The sequence below is a fragment of the Magnolia sinica genome, chromosome 5, assembly GCF_029962835.1.
Source record: "Magnolia sinica isolate HGM2019 chromosome 5, MsV1, whole genome shotgun sequence".
Taxonomy (NCBI): domain Eukaryota; kingdom Viridiplantae; phylum Streptophyta; class Magnoliopsida; order Magnoliales; family Magnoliaceae; genus Magnolia; species Magnolia sinica.
In genome coordinates this window covers 68,483,552-68,501,436 of record NC_080577.1, presented here as the reverse complement: position 1 = coordinate 68,501,436, position 17,885 = coordinate 68,483,552, and the positions used below count along the sequence as shown (strand labels likewise).

At 38.6% G+C, this 17,885-nt stretch overlaps 1 protein-coding gene and 1 long non-coding RNA gene across 2 annotated transcripts; one reads left to right on the top strand and one right to left on the bottom strand.

The window, feature by feature from the left end:
• Window positions 1–556: 556 nt before the first annotated feature.
• On the top strand, window positions 557–10,460 carry LOC131247335 (uncharacterized). Its single transcript, XR_009171647.1, has 3 exons — window positions 557–902; window positions 1,020–1,099; window positions 10,386–10,460. It is a non-coding gene; the product is annotated as an uncharacterized LOC131247335 (long non-coding RNA).
• A 4,041-nt stretch (window positions 10,461–14,501) lies between these two features.
• On the bottom strand, window positions 14,502–17,092 carry LOC131246114 (high-affinity nitrate transporter-activating protein 2.1-like). The gene is made up of 2 exons (XM_058245978.1): window positions 16,912–17,092; window positions 14,502–15,186 (listed from the first exon to the last, which is right to left on the bottom strand). Exons 1-2 carry the CDS (start codon window positions 17,036–17,038, stop codon window positions 14,696–14,698), a joined length of 618 nt encoding a protein of 205 aa, XP_058101961.1. The 5' UTR covers window positions 17,039–17,092; the 3' UTR covers window positions 14,502–14,695.
• Window positions 17,093–17,885: the final 793 nt, after the last annotated feature.

Sequence of the window (17,885 nt, the reverse complement as noted above, 5' to 3'; positions counted from 1 at the left end):
CCTAAAATGGGAACTCAATCAACACTATTTTAGATGGTGTGGTCCACCTGAGATTTGGATTTATATAAGTTTTGGAACCCCATCCTAAAATGGGCACTCAATCAACACTGTTTCATATGGTGTGGTCCACTGGAGATTTGGATTTATATAAGTTTTGGAACCCCATCCTAAAATGGGAACTCAATCAACACTACTTCATATGGTGTGGTCCACCTGAGATTTGGATTTATGTAAGTTTTCGAACCCCATCTTAAAATGGGCACTCAATCAACACTGTTTCATGTGGTGTGGTCCACCTGAGATTTGGATTTATATAAGTTTTGGAACCCCATCCTAAAATGGGCTGAAAAAATGACTAATCATCAATGTGGGCCCGACGGTAAGGGTAATACCCACTAAGTTGTTACCTGAGTAACAACTAATCTACTCCTAGCTAGGAGAAGGGTAAATAAAAATATATAGTTGACGTACGAGTTTCAAATCCTACCACCATCCACAAAGCATTCTCCTCAAGGGCGTGTTTGGGCAATTGCGTTAGGGTGGAATACGAGGCGTAGGATTGTAAAATCCATCTCGTTTCCATCCCTTACATGTTTGGAAACTCCTTCATCCCTCCCATCTTTCACTTCCAAATACGACTGTCAGAGGAGAGGGATTTGGGCAATCTTGCATTGGGGAATGGACGGTCTTTTGATGACTTCTCGAGCCCATCCCGTAGTGATAACAGATCCAGAGTACGGACACCACCAGATGTGAAATGCCCACTAGTTGAAGAGGAGATATTGGCAGGTTTAGGCGGAAATGGCAAGAAGCAGGATCAATTTATACCCCTGCATGTTGCATCTTCGGATGTGGATAGGGAGAAGAGGGCTCCTTGTTCTGAAATAGAGTGGAGAGAAGAGGTAAGCCTCTTTATGAGACCACCGATTTGGAGTTTTTTCATGAAATTTCTTTCTTAGTTTCTCTATTACAATATAGATTTGGGAGGAGGTTCGTCTTAATCTACTACTTTGTTACAGGCAGGCTACATCTCCGCTTATTTGGAGCTCTTCGGCCACCTCCAAGTATATTAATCGTCCTAGCTTGAAACGGATTTCTTGTAAGTTTTTGAAAATTGGGGCTTTTCATTTTTATTACAATAGAATGAACGGACCTGAATATGTTAAGCAAGACGAAATAAAACGTTGCCAATTATATAGAACATCTTTTGCAGCATGTAAAAAATGTAGGCATGTGGTTGGGGAATTGTGGTTTGTGCAAAAAACAGGCATTTCGACATGAGCTTGGGGAATTGTCTATTCAGCAGAATGGTTTGATTCCTCTATGATAGATTGAACTAGTATTGTCAGGATTTTGAAAATATGAGATTACTTGTTTGAGCACTTCACCTATAACAGTTAAAGACTAGCGTGTTTCAAGTAGTGAGGATTAAGATTAGAAGTTTTCTTCAATTGCTACTTGTAGCCATTAAAGTGCTTTTCTTATTGATTGGATATGGTTTCATTGTTTACCATCATGCATAATCTTTCTTTCTCTTTTCAGTTCATTTCTTGAAGTGAATGTATTATAATTACTAGTGTAGGAATTTTGTTAAGCCCGTTTGGCTGACTCTTTGATAAAAGTATTTCGCATTCATGACATCTAGGTATTGATGTAAAACTTGAGTCCCTATTTTTTTGAAATATATTTACTATTATTTGGCATCTAGGTCCCTATGCATCTTATCAATTTTGAGGGTTCTAGGATCTAATTGCTTCTCATCTTCTAAAAATAAATAAATAAATAACTTCTAGTAATCATTATTAAGAAAAGTATCATGATTTGTGATGCTTAACTTTTTCTATTGGTAATGGGAGAATTTTCTCAAGTTGAAATAGTACAAAGGCTATAAAAGAGATAGGGAATGAATGAGATGAGAAATCATCCCATTTATTCCTCATTTACATGGAATCATGGCTCCTAAGTAAACCCAAAATATATTTCCAACTCCTTCCCCTTGAATTGGGTAATTCCCAAGGACCGAAACATCGCCCTCCTTTTGCCCTCTGGAAAACCATTTCAGCTCTTTTGGATTTCTATTGAAAGTCCTATTGATATGTTCTCTCCATCAATTAATCAAATGCAGGTTGTGTGCTCTCCACCTTTGTCAAAACAATAATAAATAATAAATAAATAAAGTTTCTTCGTAAGGACCAAAATACATACAAGAAAGACGTGCCATAGAACCTTTGATTATAAGTAATTCTAATACCCACATATTTTTGTTACAAAAAGGTTGAGCTTGATCTAATAACATCAAGTGTTATTTAATCCAATAGTAGAATATTTGTTGTTTTCATCATTGTCACCATACCATTGTCGTGTTACTGAAATTTCTCTATTGTTTTTAATTTTAATTTTAATTTTAATTTTTTTTTAAAAAAGTTTAAGATCAAAATGCAATTAAAGTTACGAGGTCAACATTTTCATTTTTTATTTTGTTTCTTATTTTCGTTCTTCTTCAGTTGCTGAGGTTTTTGTTTTTGTTTGGTTTTTTGTTAGAGAGGTCAGCATACTCATTAACTTCTAGTGAAGTTTTATATCAATTGTGGAAACCTACATTTTTTACATGCTACGAAAGATGTTCTGTATAATTGGCAATGTTAAATCAAGTCTGTTAATTGAGGTCCATTATAAAACCTACATTTTTTATATCAAAGATGTTTTATATAATTAACGGGCCTAAATATAAGATTGGAACATTTGTTTGTCATCTTTAACAATCCAATTCATTGTCATCATGAGCAACATCATGTACGCAGTTAAAATGAGAATGGCCAGCTTTTCATCTAAAATTGCATTTTTAAAAAATTGTATTTGTTTAGTATGGCCTATCTCCACTTCAACCTCCATGAAGTGGTGATGTGTAGTTTCCTATATGCAGACTAGTGAAGAAATGCTGATGCTACTTAATGGAGGTTTGCTTAAATATCTTATATTACAAGAAGATATGTCGGGACTCTGGAACCTTAAAATAGGGTCCTTTTCAAAATAGATTGTTTATTTCACAGGGCTTTCCTTTGATTACAAAAAAAATACTCTTACCAAGGATGTTTCTATCTATGTTTATAGAAAAGTTACAGTGACTATTCATATTCACCTTGATGAAAATAAGCAAATCATGATAATGTAGCTATAATTTAGTTTATTTGTAACTTGAATGGAGGATAGTTGGAAAATCATTTATTAGGTATGTTCTATCTATTTTCCATCTTCAAATTAACATCTTTCAATTTAGGTGAACAAAGGTGTGCTTATGGTCTAGCGTGATAGCTGCCCATCTCTTCAATGGGATTATTCCCGTGTATGTATGTCTATGTTTGTATGTGTGTGTTTGCATGTTTATGTGTACAATGTGAGCAGTTTTCTTCCCATTTTATACCTGTAATTAGTATAAGGGCAAAGGGACAAACTTTTGAAAAAAGGAACGTGTGTAACCCTTTAACTAAGGTTTTTATCTCATTTCAATTCTTTCATGCTAGTAACCTCCTCCCACCATCTCCAACTCATAGCTTTTAGCCTACATGATTGTAATCCATGCGACATAGGTTGTGTGGGGCCCATTGTGATGAATGTGTGAGATCCACAACATACATTTATCTTGCCACCTGATGTTAGGAAATCAGCATAAAATTATCAAAATATACAACTTGAGGAGGTCATAATACTGGATTACTAATGACAACACAACTTTGCTCAAATTTAAATAATTCCCAAGGAAGAACTATCATATTCAAGGTTTGAGAATTTAATATTGGATGTTGCTACATTGATTCCAGTAGTAGATCGAGTAAAAAAAAAAACCTGATGCAGGACTTGATTTTTTTTTTTTTTTTAATAACGTTTTTAAAAGAAACTGAAACTACACTTGGGCTTTGCAAGGTACATACCATGTCTTGCCAAATGGGGCATTGGCCATTATTTTGTGGTGTCCCATCATGTATGAATCATCATCCTCATAAAAGCAGTTAGCCAATTGAATGGGTTTGCCACATGAATCCCGTCGGGCCATTCTACTTTTTCTCAAACTGTTTCTCCACCATGAACAATTAATGTCCTAAAATTTATTTTACAGTGTAATCTTGACATTTCATTTCTTATCTCTAGATGTGGATAGCTAAGAACAGAAGTATACCGTAATTTCCCATTCAAGAAGAGGAAAAAAATATCATTGTCATATATCATCCTCAATTGTTAGGTATGTGTAACATGGTCTAGCCAAGTTGGAAATCAACCAGTCATCCTGACTGATAATTGTGCGAAAGGTGGAGGATTCTCCACATCTTTTGGTCCTTTTATCTGCCACCAGTCATCCTGACTGATAACCTTATGAAAGGTGTCAAGGATTCTCCACATGTTTTGGTCCTTTTATGTAGAGAAATTTTCCTTTAAGTTGCCTCAGTTTTGTTTATAGACCCAAAACTGCTGATTTTAAGCAAGGGATAGCTTTAAAAAAATGCTTGCCTTTTGATCTATTTTAGATAATACACTACTCTTATAATATTTAAAGTAACCAGTTGATAGGAAAGATTATACTAGGGAATTATACTGTCTACTGCTTCTTCTAACATATGGTAAGGGCGAGTAAGATCATGTCCGACTTTCCAGTCGATAGGAGCGAGTATGCATGCAATGAAATCACCATGTCTGTCGTTGCTTCTCACATGTGGTGCGTATGAGTAAGAAAAATTCTATCCACATTCTTTACTGGCCAAAACAATCAAACCCAAGACTGCAGTATGACTATCAATAGCATAGTAGCCAATCATGCCAAACACCTAGTTTTCTTGACGAAAAAGAATGTAATTAGATTGCATTTGGCTCCCTCATACTTAAAAAAAAATAATGATAAAAGAACTGCACACCCACATTACATGAACACTCCTGCACCATCCGTTATACAAGCTAATTTTATAGTCTTCTACTTCCACTTGTATACATAGGTGATAGATAGACGATGGAAGACCAGGATGAGGAAGAGATGGCCAAGTCCATCATTGTTCTTGCAGTGGTAGCATGCGTTGCAGTTGTTGGGGAATACTATCAACACTACATGTTGAGAGAACTGGCTCATCAAGGGGATGATGCGCAGGCCAGATTTATCAATTTAATTATTCGCACAAGTGACAGGGACTGTATTACTCAACTCAGGATGAAACAACATGCATTTTTTCATCTATGTGAAGTAGTGCGTGAGAGGACGACCCTACCCGATACATGTAATGTTAGTTTGAAGGAACAACTAGTCGTGTTCCTACATACAGTCGGACATAATGTGTGTAATCGTGTGAGAAGACACAGGTTTTGTCGTTCAGGTGAAACTATAAGCCATCACTTTTACTGAGTTCTAGATGTAATAGTCTCCCTATACCCCGAATATGTTAAGTAAGCCGGCACAAAAACCTCGGATGAGATTCAATCAAATCCATATTGGGCCACTTACTTTTAGGTACCATTATCAACCAAGGGCTTATTCTTGAAGCAGTAATTAAATTATGCATCATTCGTACTAATCTTATGGGCTTGAAAACTCCCCCCATATAGGATTATGTTGGTGTAATTGATGGGACACATATTCCTGTACATATACAAGCATCACAAAACGTAAGCTTCCATAATCGAAAGAGTATCTTGTCTCAGAATGTACTTGCTTCTTGTTCATTTGATATGTCAATATTATATATGTTAGCCGTATGGGAAGGTTCAGCTTTGGATGCAAGAGTCCTACATAACTGTTCACAACCCCAAGTGTAGGGTCACGATATAGTAATAATCTCGGTAAGACCAAGGTCGAATCCATAGGGATTGAAACTTGTATGTTTATGAAATTAACTAGAAGTAAAACTAGAAGAAGATGTGAAACTAATTCTAAGGTATTTGAGAGAGTAATTGTGAATAGAGTAATTAAAACTAAGAATTTAAAGGTGAGAACTAGGATACCAATGATCAATTTATAGTGATTAGGGAGACCTCTTACTTAATTCAAGTAACACAATTAGAATTGGAGTCCTACCCTATCCATTTAGAAAATGCATCAATAAAACTAAATCTGAACTTCCATTGACCTAATTCTCAATGAAGGAGAGATATGATAATTGGTAGGAATTCTATCACCAAACCATACCTAGGAGACAATAACAAACAACAGGATTTACCAATCCCATAATCTCAAAGCATGAGAATTGCAAAGATTAGGAAGGATTCCATCACCCTACCATGCCCAAGGGACGATGGTGAACAATAGGACTTACTAATTTCACAATCTCAAATCAGGAGAAGAAGATACTCAAAGCCATTGCAGATCTACTGTAATTTAAGTCACAATAAACTATTAAAAACTGAAAGTAATCCTTAAATATGAAATTAGAATCTATGGAGTTCAACATAAACATGAATTAAGGCAAGAGAAACATCCCATCACGCTACAAGCTTCACCTCTTAGCCCGAGCTAAGAGGTTAGTGAACCATAGACATAATTAGATTTAAAACCCTAGAAGAAAGCATGAAAACAACTAAGGAATAAGAAGAAAACTCTTGGCGACAGCTTCTCTACCATTTTGCTCTACTTCTTAAACCTTAGAAGATGCCTAGGAACATCCTACGAAGTCTTATTTATAGTTGTGGAACTCCAACTTTTACACCTAGTTAAAAAACTCTAGAAACCGCCTCAAATTTATGTAGTTTGGTAAAATAGACTTTACTCTGTGCAGTTTTTCTAAATAGACTTCACTCAACGAAATTTCATAGAATGACCCGGAGTTTTAGAATATGCTTTTTCAAGACGACTTCGGAATTCCTTTTCTTCACTTCAAATCTTTGATTCCCTTCACTCCTCACTTGGTTTTCTTAGATCTTTGGCATGTGAATTCTTCAATCTTGGTCTTTAAGATCCATCCCTCGCCTTGGTGATTCTTGAGTATCAAATCCATGCTTTTAATACCCTTTTCAATCCAAGCTCTTAAATTCACCTTGCAACACAAACATGAGTAAGATAGAATATGAAGCATTATCATGTTCATAAAACCAAGATATAAATGAGGGATAATATGCAATATTTGACCCTCAATAATAACGCCCTGACGCAAAATGATGATCCTCTAATTGTGCCACCTGGTAATCTATCTTCACCATCATTCGCTCATCATTTACTGCGTAAAATCTTGTTGCTAATAGACTGAAAGAATAATTTCTGTAATTATGTAGGAAAATACTTTGTGGTCGACACAGGTTACGCTCATTCACCAAGCTTTATGGCCCCTAATCATTAAGTTCGATACTACCTGCAAGAGTATCGTACCGGGAGAACGCCTATGAATATGAAGGAATTATTCAACTATTGACATGCTCAATTGTGAAACGCAATTAAGTGATGTTTCGATGTAATGAAGGGCAAATTTCCAATTTTAAAGACGGCAGTGCAATATCCTTTTGATACATAAGTCAAAATTGTTGTTGTTTATTGTGTGCTGCATAATTTCATACGAAAAGAAGATGGATCGCACCAAGATTTGCATGATGTTGGTATACCTGTGGGTGACGTTAAGACTAATCCTACCCCAAATGAGGTATCAACAAATGATGAGAGGCAATGACTAGTCCAAGTCACTTAATGTGAAAAAGACGCTTGGATCAGAACTTATGATCAGATTGCGGAGCGCATGTGGGTAGACGCCTAAAATAATAGTAGGATAAGATAGGCCTACTCAATTTTCTAAGTACTTTGACTCTTAATATAGACATTATGGCTACTTTGATTTATGTATAAGTTCTAGATGTTACTATTTGGTACTTTTATTCGGATTTGATAATATTCCTCGAAATATTAGTTAGCCTTTATTTCATTCTTATTGACATATTTACTGATTGAATGATACACTAATTGGCTGGTTTTCTTTCATAATTGCCTTTCTATGTATACATAGGTGAGACGTCGGACATCTGGGGAGGTTCTATACCGACTCTGACACAATCACCGGTGAGAACCCTGGTCCTACCAACGCGTTGTTCTCCTCGTGAGAAGTCAGTCAAATCCCTTGCAGAGCCTTCCTCTCGCGCCGTCAAAATCAAATGGACTAGAACTATGGATCAAGTATTGTTCGACACCTTGATTGACCAAATTGCGTTAGGCCGAAAGGCTGATAATAGGTTTAAAAGAGAAGCGTATCAAGAAGCCACCGATGAGGTGTATAAATGTACTCAAATCCCTGTTAACTGACAAAATGTCCAAAACAGATTGATGTATCACAAGAGAGTACAATGATATAAGGGACATGCTAGCTGTGAGTGGTTTTGGTTGGGACAATGAGCGCATGGTCGCCACGGCCCCAGACGAAGTTTAGGAGGAGTATCTAAAGGTAAGGATCCCTTTAAATATGATTTAAGAACATTGCAGGTCAAATAATACCTCTTTCTGCAATTATCTTCATATAACAACATGTACAATCTAATTGCCAAACTCCCTTCCTTATATGTAGTCCTATTTGAGAGCCGAAAGATTGTGTGGCAAGCGAATCGAACGGATGGATGATTTAGTGATGATTGTTGGTTCTAACCAAGCTACAGGACGCTATGCACAAGGAAGTAGGAACCTAGCCGTGTCTTCGTCTCGTATTCAAAGTGATTTCAACGAAGCATGGACAGAACTAGATGATGTTGCTGATGCTACTGTGGATCTTTCTGATTCAACAGGAAATTATCATTATTCCACTGAAAGTCAATCAAGGGAAAATCGATTGTTCCAAAACACTCCCACCCGTGGAATTGAATCAAATAGTAATCGTGGTGGGAGTATGACAACAAAACTGATGCGACCAGCTCGTCCCTGTGACGTCCTTGGCATGACTCTCACGATTGTAGAAGAGGCAATGCGTAAATTTGGACTTGGCAAGGAGGTCAACCGAACAAGTAAGGTCTTAGATATTCTTGAAGAGGTTCAAGGACTGACCAACTCTGAGTTCATTGAGGTTGGTCAGTTCCTAAGCAGGGATGACAAGCTTGCATTCTTTTTTGTGAGTCTACGATCAGAACGTCGTGTTGATTGGCTAAAAAAAAACTCTGTCTGATTTGAAGGGCAATGATGATGGTGCCTCTAGTTGATAGAAGCGGAATTAATGGATTCTAAAACTTTGATTTATTTACGTTACACTTTAGATAATATTTAGGGTGGGAGATTTTTTATTACAATAGAATTAACAGACCTGTAATAACTAAATTAATGTGTTTAATTATGCTAGTAGTAGATATAATTAAATTGCATGACAAGTATATGATCCACCTTCTACAGTGCCACTTATATTTCAATTAGTAGGGGAGCAATCTGTACCGTGGTTGGAAACCATAGAATACGCATGATGCATCTTGAATACTTCTACTCATCTTCATATAGATAGAAGCATACATCAACTAGTCATAATTTAGGAATTACTTCTACTGACATTCTCAGCTGGGGTCAATTTTTTATGCTTACATGTTTTTAGTTTCTATACAATCACATGTTCCAATCTTCTGTATATTATGTGAATGCAGATGGGTTTTAGCAAATATTATATCGTACTTGTGGGTCGTCGTCCAGGCATATACTTATCTTGGGACGAGGCACATTTACATGTAGAAGGATTCAGTGGTGCCAGACACCCAGCCTTCAAATCAATGCAAGATGCAAGTGCATGGTGGAATTCTAACCATGCATGTATCACCAGTGGACAGTCCACGACATGGGATATCGTACCTGGATACATACCCCAGTATTGTAGTGATGTTCCTACATTGACTTCATTTACTAACTTGATCCAACATATTCACGGATCCTTGGTATGCAGGAGTACACAGACAGATGATACTTCTATGTCAATTGGGAATAAAGTGGCTGCATTAGTAACTGCCATCCTGGTTATATTCATCATTTTGTATATTATCATTAAGTTGCAGCTTGCATATGTACTTAACTTACATCTACTGACTTCTTATAATAGTTTTATGTTTGGTTTAATGAATTCATATATGGTGCTTGACGACGAACTGAAAATCGTCGGTAGAATTGTTGGTCAACTGAGTGAGACATTTTTATTTTATGAAATATATAACTATTTCAATAGGATTTTGTAATAATCATATTGCGAACTGCATGGACATGTAAGTTTTGGATCAATCCTAATCCGGTGATGAGAAATTATGTTTCTATTTATTTGTCGCATTTCATTCTCTAAAGGATTCGCTCCGTATTCTATCGCATGATGCAGTGGGCAACACTCTGAATATTATATGGCCATTTCACCGAAGGTATGTATGGTCATATAAATACGAATTACAATATATGTCTGTTTAATGCGTGATGTTGGTTTACGCAGGATACCTCGAATTCAGCGAAGTGTCACTCTACACTCCTTTTATAGTTCGGCTGCTAAGTTCTGGAGTACGTTTAGTATATGGAAAATTCGCAATGTACTTTCAGGTGCGTTTTCTATATTTTCCTTGTTCGACATTGAAACAACCCAACATGAGTAAAATAAAGGCTCAGCTTACATGTTTAACGGTGTTATTTTTTACGTCAAATGCAGGGTTATGATTTCCTCAGAATTGATGGCCTCTTTTACATGAAATCTGGAGTGTATGTCTGGGCGAAAAAGAAGTTGTATTTGGGAAGACTTATTTGAGGTTTCATATTCAGATTCATGACTTGTTTTTTGAGTTATTCATTGCATGTAGATGGCTCTTTCAGATTTGGGTGATTATTCAGTCTGTACTTTGCATGTGTACAAACTAAAGAGCGTTGCTTGTTCAGCAATTTCAAAATAACATCATCATGTCCTTGTTGTTTCGTAATCTCTATACTTGTTATTATCATTTTCTTTTATACAAAGTGTGAAAATCTCTATGGATGTACCTAAGACAGTCACATATCCATCTGCGGTGTGGTCCACATTCCACTTGATAGGGCAGAATCTCGTCCATCTTGGATTTTCTCAGAATCTGCATCGCACATGTGGAAGAATGTGATGCATGCATCAGGAATTTTGATATAGTTTCACAAGAGTGGCCTGCAAAGAGGGCCAGTTTTGTTGGGAAACAGATTGGCTACTCCCCTTACCACTGGCCATTGGTTGAATGTCGGTGCATTTTGGGCCCCATCATGATGTCTATGTTTCATCCATGCCGTCCATCTATTTTTCAAGATCATACTATGGATTGAGATAAAAAATGAGGTATATCCCAATTTCAAGTCTACCACAAATCAGGAAACAATTTTGAATGAACATCGGCCATTAAAAAATACGAGGGGTATCTTGATGTTTTGGATCAAGCTGATATTTGTTTTTTCCCTTCATTTGGGACAATATGACCTAATCAACATAATGGATGTCAAATAAACAGTACAGTGGGTCTTAGGAGTAATTTAATGGCGGATATCCAATCACTATTGTTTTCCAGTGGTGTGGTCCACCTGAGATTTATATCCCTCTCATTTTTTTTTTTAATATGAAAGCCTAAAATGATCTGTAAAAATGGATGAACCGAATGGATGAAACAGATACATCATGGTGGGGCTCACAGAGCATCAACCACTAGCCACAGGGCCGATGGCATAGGGAGTAGCCAATTTGTTTCCATCCTCTACCATGTTTTCGAATGAATCCCACCAACAACCTAAATGTGACTAGGCACGACTCCCATGGAATTCTGGAATCACTTAGGCCATCCAAACGTGACATTGCACGGTCTCCCATGGAACTCTGAAATCACTTGTCCCATCCAAACAGGATTGCTGGAGATCCATGTTTTCAGCAATAGTAGGACAACTCTTGACATCTAGTAATGATGACGTGAATGCAATCCCATCCCTTACCATGGGATTTGACGGGCCAAACACACCCCAAGGGATTTTGGCGGAGGTAGTGGAAAGAAACCGGCCTAAAACTCTACGATGAGGTTGGTCTGGAAAGGGTTTTTCCTAACAAAGGGCTTAGCTTTGTTGCCCTTATTCAACCAAAACGCTGAGATCTAACACTTCAAATCAATGAGGTTCGTTTGGAAAGGGTTTTCCTGACAAAGGGCTTAGCTTTGTTGCCCTTATTTAGCCAAAACGTTGAGCTCTGACACTTCAAATCAAAGGTTGGTCTGGAAAGGAAACAGATTGGCTACTCCCCTTGCGACAGCCCCGTGGCTAGTGGTTGGTGATATGTGGGCCCCACCATGATGTATGTATTTCATCCATTCTGTTCATCTATTTTTACATATCATTTTAGGTCTTGATACCAAAAACGAGAGGGATATAAATCTCAAGTGGACCACACCACATGAAAATAATAGTGATTGGATATCCACCATTAAAATCCTCCTAAGGCCCACTGTACTATTTATTTGTCATCCAATCTGTTGATTAGGTCATAAAGGCCCAGATGAAGGGAAAAAAACAAAAATCATCTTGATCTAAGAATTTTATGGCCCCTAAAGTATTCTTAATGTTTGACGCTCATTCAACACTATTTCCTGTAATGTGGTCCACTTGAGATTGGGATATACCTCATTTTTGGTCTCATACCGTAAAATGATCTATAAAAATAGATGGATGGCATGGATGAAACATATACATCATGGTGGGGCTTGCAGAGCACCAACCACCAGCCCCGTGGCTAGTGGTAAGTGATCTGTGGGCCCCACCATGATGTATGTGTTTCTTCCATTCTGTTCATCCATTTTTACAGATCATTTTAGGTCTTGATACCAAAAACGAGAGGGATGTAAATCTCAGGTGGACCACACCACATGAAAACAATAGTGGTTAGATATCCATCATTAAAATCCTCCTACAACCCACTGTATTGTTTATTTGTCCTCCAATCTGTTGATTAGGTCATAAAGGCCCAGATGAAGGGAAAAAACAAAAATCATCTTGATCCAAAACTTTTATGGCCCCCAAAATATTCTTAATGTTTGACGCTCATTCAACACTGTTTCCTGTAATGTGGTCCACTTGAGATTGGGATATACCTCATTTTTGGTCTCATACCGTAAAATGATCTGTAAAAATAGATGGACAACATGAATGAAATATATACATCATGGTGGGGGCCCGCAGAGCACCGACCACCAGCTATTAGCTCCGCCACCACAGCCCCGTGGCTAGTGGTTGGTGATCTATGGGCCCCACCATGATGTATGTGTTTCATCCATTCTGTTCATCCATTTTTACATATCATTTTAGGTCTTGATACCAAAAACGAGAGGGATATAAATCTCAGGTGGACCACACCACATGAAAACAATAGTGGTTAAATATCCACCATCAAAATCCTGCTAAGGCCCACTGTACTGTTTATTTGTCATCCAATCTGTCGATTAGGTCATAAAGGCCTAGATGAAGGGAAAAAACAAAAATCATCTTGATCCAAAACTTTTATGGCTCCCAAAGTATTCTTAATGTTTGACGCTCATTCAACACTGTTTCCTGTAATGTGGTCCACGTGAGATTGAGATATACCTCATTTTTGGTCTCATACCGTAAAATGATCTGTAAAAATAGATAGATGGCATGGATGTAACATATACATCAAGGTGGGGCCCACAGAGCACCGACCACCAGCCATTGGCGGGAGTCAGGGGCTTAGCCAATCCGTTTCCGTATGGAAAGGCTTTTCTAACAAAGGGCTTAACTTTGTTGCCCTTATTCAGGCAAAAAGCTGAGCTCTGACGATTCAAATCCTTGCGTGGAAGTGTATTTTTGGCACATGGGAAATTTAGAGATCAGAAACCCTAATGTAGATGGCGACGCAAACTATCTTTCTCTGCCGCAATGAACGGCCTCACCTGCTATCTCTACCTCACCAGCAGTGGGGACAATGATTCCCACCGTTGAAACCTTCTTAGTGCCTACCATGATGTTTATTTGCCATCTAGTGGGTTCATAAGGTCACACAAACATGGATGAAGTAATTAAAAAAAAAAAAAAAAATTTAAATTAAAAAGTAAAAACAAATAAAATATTGATCTAAAATTTCTATGACCCTTGAGAAGTTTTCGATGGTAGATATTCAATTCCCACTGCTTTCTACCTTGTGGTCCACTTGTGAGTTATATGTATCTCATTTTTGAGCTCAAGACCTAAAATAATGGTATGGCCAAATGGACCAACAGTGTGGGCCCCACAAAACTTGGTGCGCCCATACATTATGGTGGGGCCCACAAAATTTGGTGACATCAACACAGCGCGGAGGTTGGTGGTATGTGGCACACCACGCAATCCAGCTTCCTTCATTCGCAAGCAGCAAGAGCATAGAGGGTCGGTCTCCCACAAATCCCAACTGAATTTGAGAAATTTGTGCAGGACTTTGCGTCTTCGATCGGAGGAAGATTCGTGAAAACCCTTTTCCAGTTTGCCATGTTTTGCAATGTTTTTAAAAGAAATATCTCACCGCTCAAAGGGAGCATAATTTAAATCAATTTTTATAGGAGCTCCTTGAAAGAAAAAAACAAAAAAAGAAATGTCACTTCATGGGTTTTCCTCACACTGCCGAGGGTTTAAAACATGAAATTTAGAATACCATACCACCTAATGCAATATAAAACCATCAACCAAACAGGTGCCATGTCACTTCTTTAGTAGCAATCTGCCATCGTTAAGTACCTGCAATCCCAATCCTCACAAAACACGACGCCTCTCTCACTTGCCCGTGGTCTTCTTGGCCTTCCTCTTCTCTACGAGGAAGAATCCAAAAAGCGAGACCACTGAAAAAGCAGAAAAACAAGCAGCGGCAATATCAAGTGACACATGTCGGCCTGTTATTCCTTCGATGCCAAAAAGATTGGTTGTCTTGTGGCTATCAGTAGTCTGGCCATACGCCACCTGCTTTCCAGCAGAGTCCAGCGCGTAGGCTCTGACAAAATAAGTAGCAGTGGGCACATCTCTCTCGATCGTCCAATCAAAGCTCTCCTCTTTCTTATTCCCGGAGTAAGGCCTAACCACAATTTCAAATTGGCAGGTTTTATCCTTGCTCAAGTCGTCCACGGTCTTTCTCCATGCCCGGTCCTCTTGGCTGATGGGTGCATAGCACAGCGTGATCTTCACCTTCTCGTACTTGCTGTCCAACCCTCCTTGCTGGGTTCCATTCAGTCCCCATTGAACCGTTAGGACGTCTTTACCGGCGTTCAACACTGCAAATTATCAGACATTGTAGTATAATCAGGCCGTTGGGGAAGGCTGTGGTTTACTTGCTACAATTCACAAATTTGGGTAGTCTGCTGCTCTTCTGAAGGAGGTTTGCATACATCCTAGCTCATTGTTAGCCTTTGGATATGTGTAATCTTTCAATTATTTGAGGCGTTTAGATGATGGATCTCACCATCGTATAGTTTGGGGAGGGCCAGGAAATAAAATCACTTAGATTGAGATGTTTTTAAATCCTCTGATCATTCCATTATTTTTATTTGGGTCCAGACGGTCTGCTAAACCTTTGAATAATCAGATGGAACGGTTTTCTTGGCTATCTTCAATTAAATTCGACCCATCATACAAACGGTTTGGGTTATTTAAAAGAAACCGGATCCAATGGCTACAGTCCTGACATGCCTACTGCAACATGGCGTGTACATGACCTACCTTGTACGCCTTCATGTACAGGCCTAGCAAATCTGGAGCCAGCTTCAAGGGAAACGGATTGACTACTCCCCCTGCCACCAGCCAATGGCTGGTGGTCGGTGCTCTGTGGGCCCCATCATGATGTAAGCATTTCATCCATGCCGTCCATCTATTTTTCCAGATCATTTTATGGTTTGAGACCAAAAATGAGATATATTCCAATATCAAATGGACCACATTACAGGAAACAGTGCTGAATGAACGTAGACCATTAAAAACTTTTTGGGGGCCATAAAAGTTTTGGATCAATCCGATCTTTGTTTTCTCCCTTCATCTGGGTCTGTATGACCTAATCAACAGATTGGATGTCAAATAAACAGTACAGTGGGCCTTAGGAGGATTTCAATGGTGGATATCCAATCACTATTGCTTTCCTGTGGTGTTCTCCACCTGAGATTTATATCCCTCTCATTTTTGGGATCATGCATTAAAATGATCTGTAAAAATGGATGAACGGAATAGATGAAACACATACGTCATGGTGGGGCCCCCAGAGCACCGACCATCAGCCATTGGCTGGTGGCAGGGGAGTAGCCAATCCGTTTCCCTTGAAGCTGGCTCCAGATTTGCTAAGCCTGTACATGAAGGTGTACAAGGTAGGTCATGTACACGTCATGTTGCGATAGGGCATGTCAGGACTGTAGCCATTGGATCCGGTTTCTTTTAAACAACCCAATCCGTTTCCAGCTTCAAGGGAGATGCACCTGAGGCTACGGTGGAGATTCGACTGAGCTGGATAGGCCACATAATAAATATTTCAGGCCCAAGCCAAGAGGCTGCGGTTGATGATCATGTCTCCAAAAGAATCTGAACAGCCAATCCCATATATCTACAAGCAAACTGGCCAACCTGCCAGCCCATGCCACTTCATGTAATCAAAGCACCAATGAAGTTGACTTCTTGGCTTATGGGCTAGTTCGTTGCGAACCCTAACATGTGGATTTCAAATTGGAAGCTGATTCTTCACCATCATCGCCAAAAGATAAAATTGGCAAAGTTGAGTGGCACATCAGACCGAGGAGGAGCATTGAATCCAACAAAATCCCACCTCTTGTCACATTAGAAATCATGCCTAGCTTGAATGGAATTTGTGGAATTGGATTGGATTCAACGCCAAACAACGGGTAACGAATTGTAATCGGAGGAAGTAGTAAATAATAGAAGAAGCGAGTACTTGGTGAAATCTCCTTGAGACTGTTTTTACAATGAATGCATCTAATTGGAAATTGGGGTTTGATTACCTGTGCCTTGTTTGGGTGATGCCTGGACGAGAAGAGTTGGAGGAAGAGAAGAGAATAAAACGCCTCCAAAAGCATGTCCTACAAAGCAGAATAAGAAAAGAGGAGCAACGAAGAAGCGTGACGCCATTTTGAAGGAATTTTTCGGTGCTGTTAGGAACGGAGATGTGAATAAAAGTGAGGAGGCTGAGATTTATAAATAGGGAGAGAATAGACGGCTGGAAGTCAACTGTATTAAGAAAATATCTAAGTGTACTGAGTAAAGGGGGCAGTAATGGGAATTTATTTAGCTAATGGCTCTAAGCCATTTTGAAGGGGCGTAGGAATTACGTTTATTAGATAAGATAACCTTTACTCATATGATAGTTTATCACCATTTTAAGACTGATGGTCATTCATCAAACCCGCGTATGGCACAGTTAGCCACAGTTGCTGAGCCAGGGTACCCGATGCAAATCCCATTGGTAACTACTGCTAACCAAGCATCACATGGATGGAACTTTCATAAGATCCATCCCGTCCATCAGTTACCCTGTCTCTCTCTCCGATACCAAAAAAGCATGATCAACGTAAACTTCAAGAGGCCACACCATAAGACAGTTGGGATGGGATATCCACAGTTACTTTTGTGTGGTGACCACCATGATGTTCACTTGCCATTCAATTCATTCATGTGACGTGACTCAAAAAGACGTGAGTTGATGCGGCAATGGCCTCGATTGGTGGTTATTTCCTGCATTGGGTTCCCGGTACACCAGAATTGAATTTGCAGTTTCAATTCAAAAGGAAAGCCAATGACAAAACAATGATAGCATGTGTTAATACAGGCAGACACGTAATGTATCACCGAGATATTAAGAGATTGATTATTTATTCAGCCACTCAATGTATAAAATTGGATTATACGATATTTAAAGGATAGGGATCGTTCTATAATGATAGGTTACTTCTTTGCCTTTCATACAAAAAAGACTTTT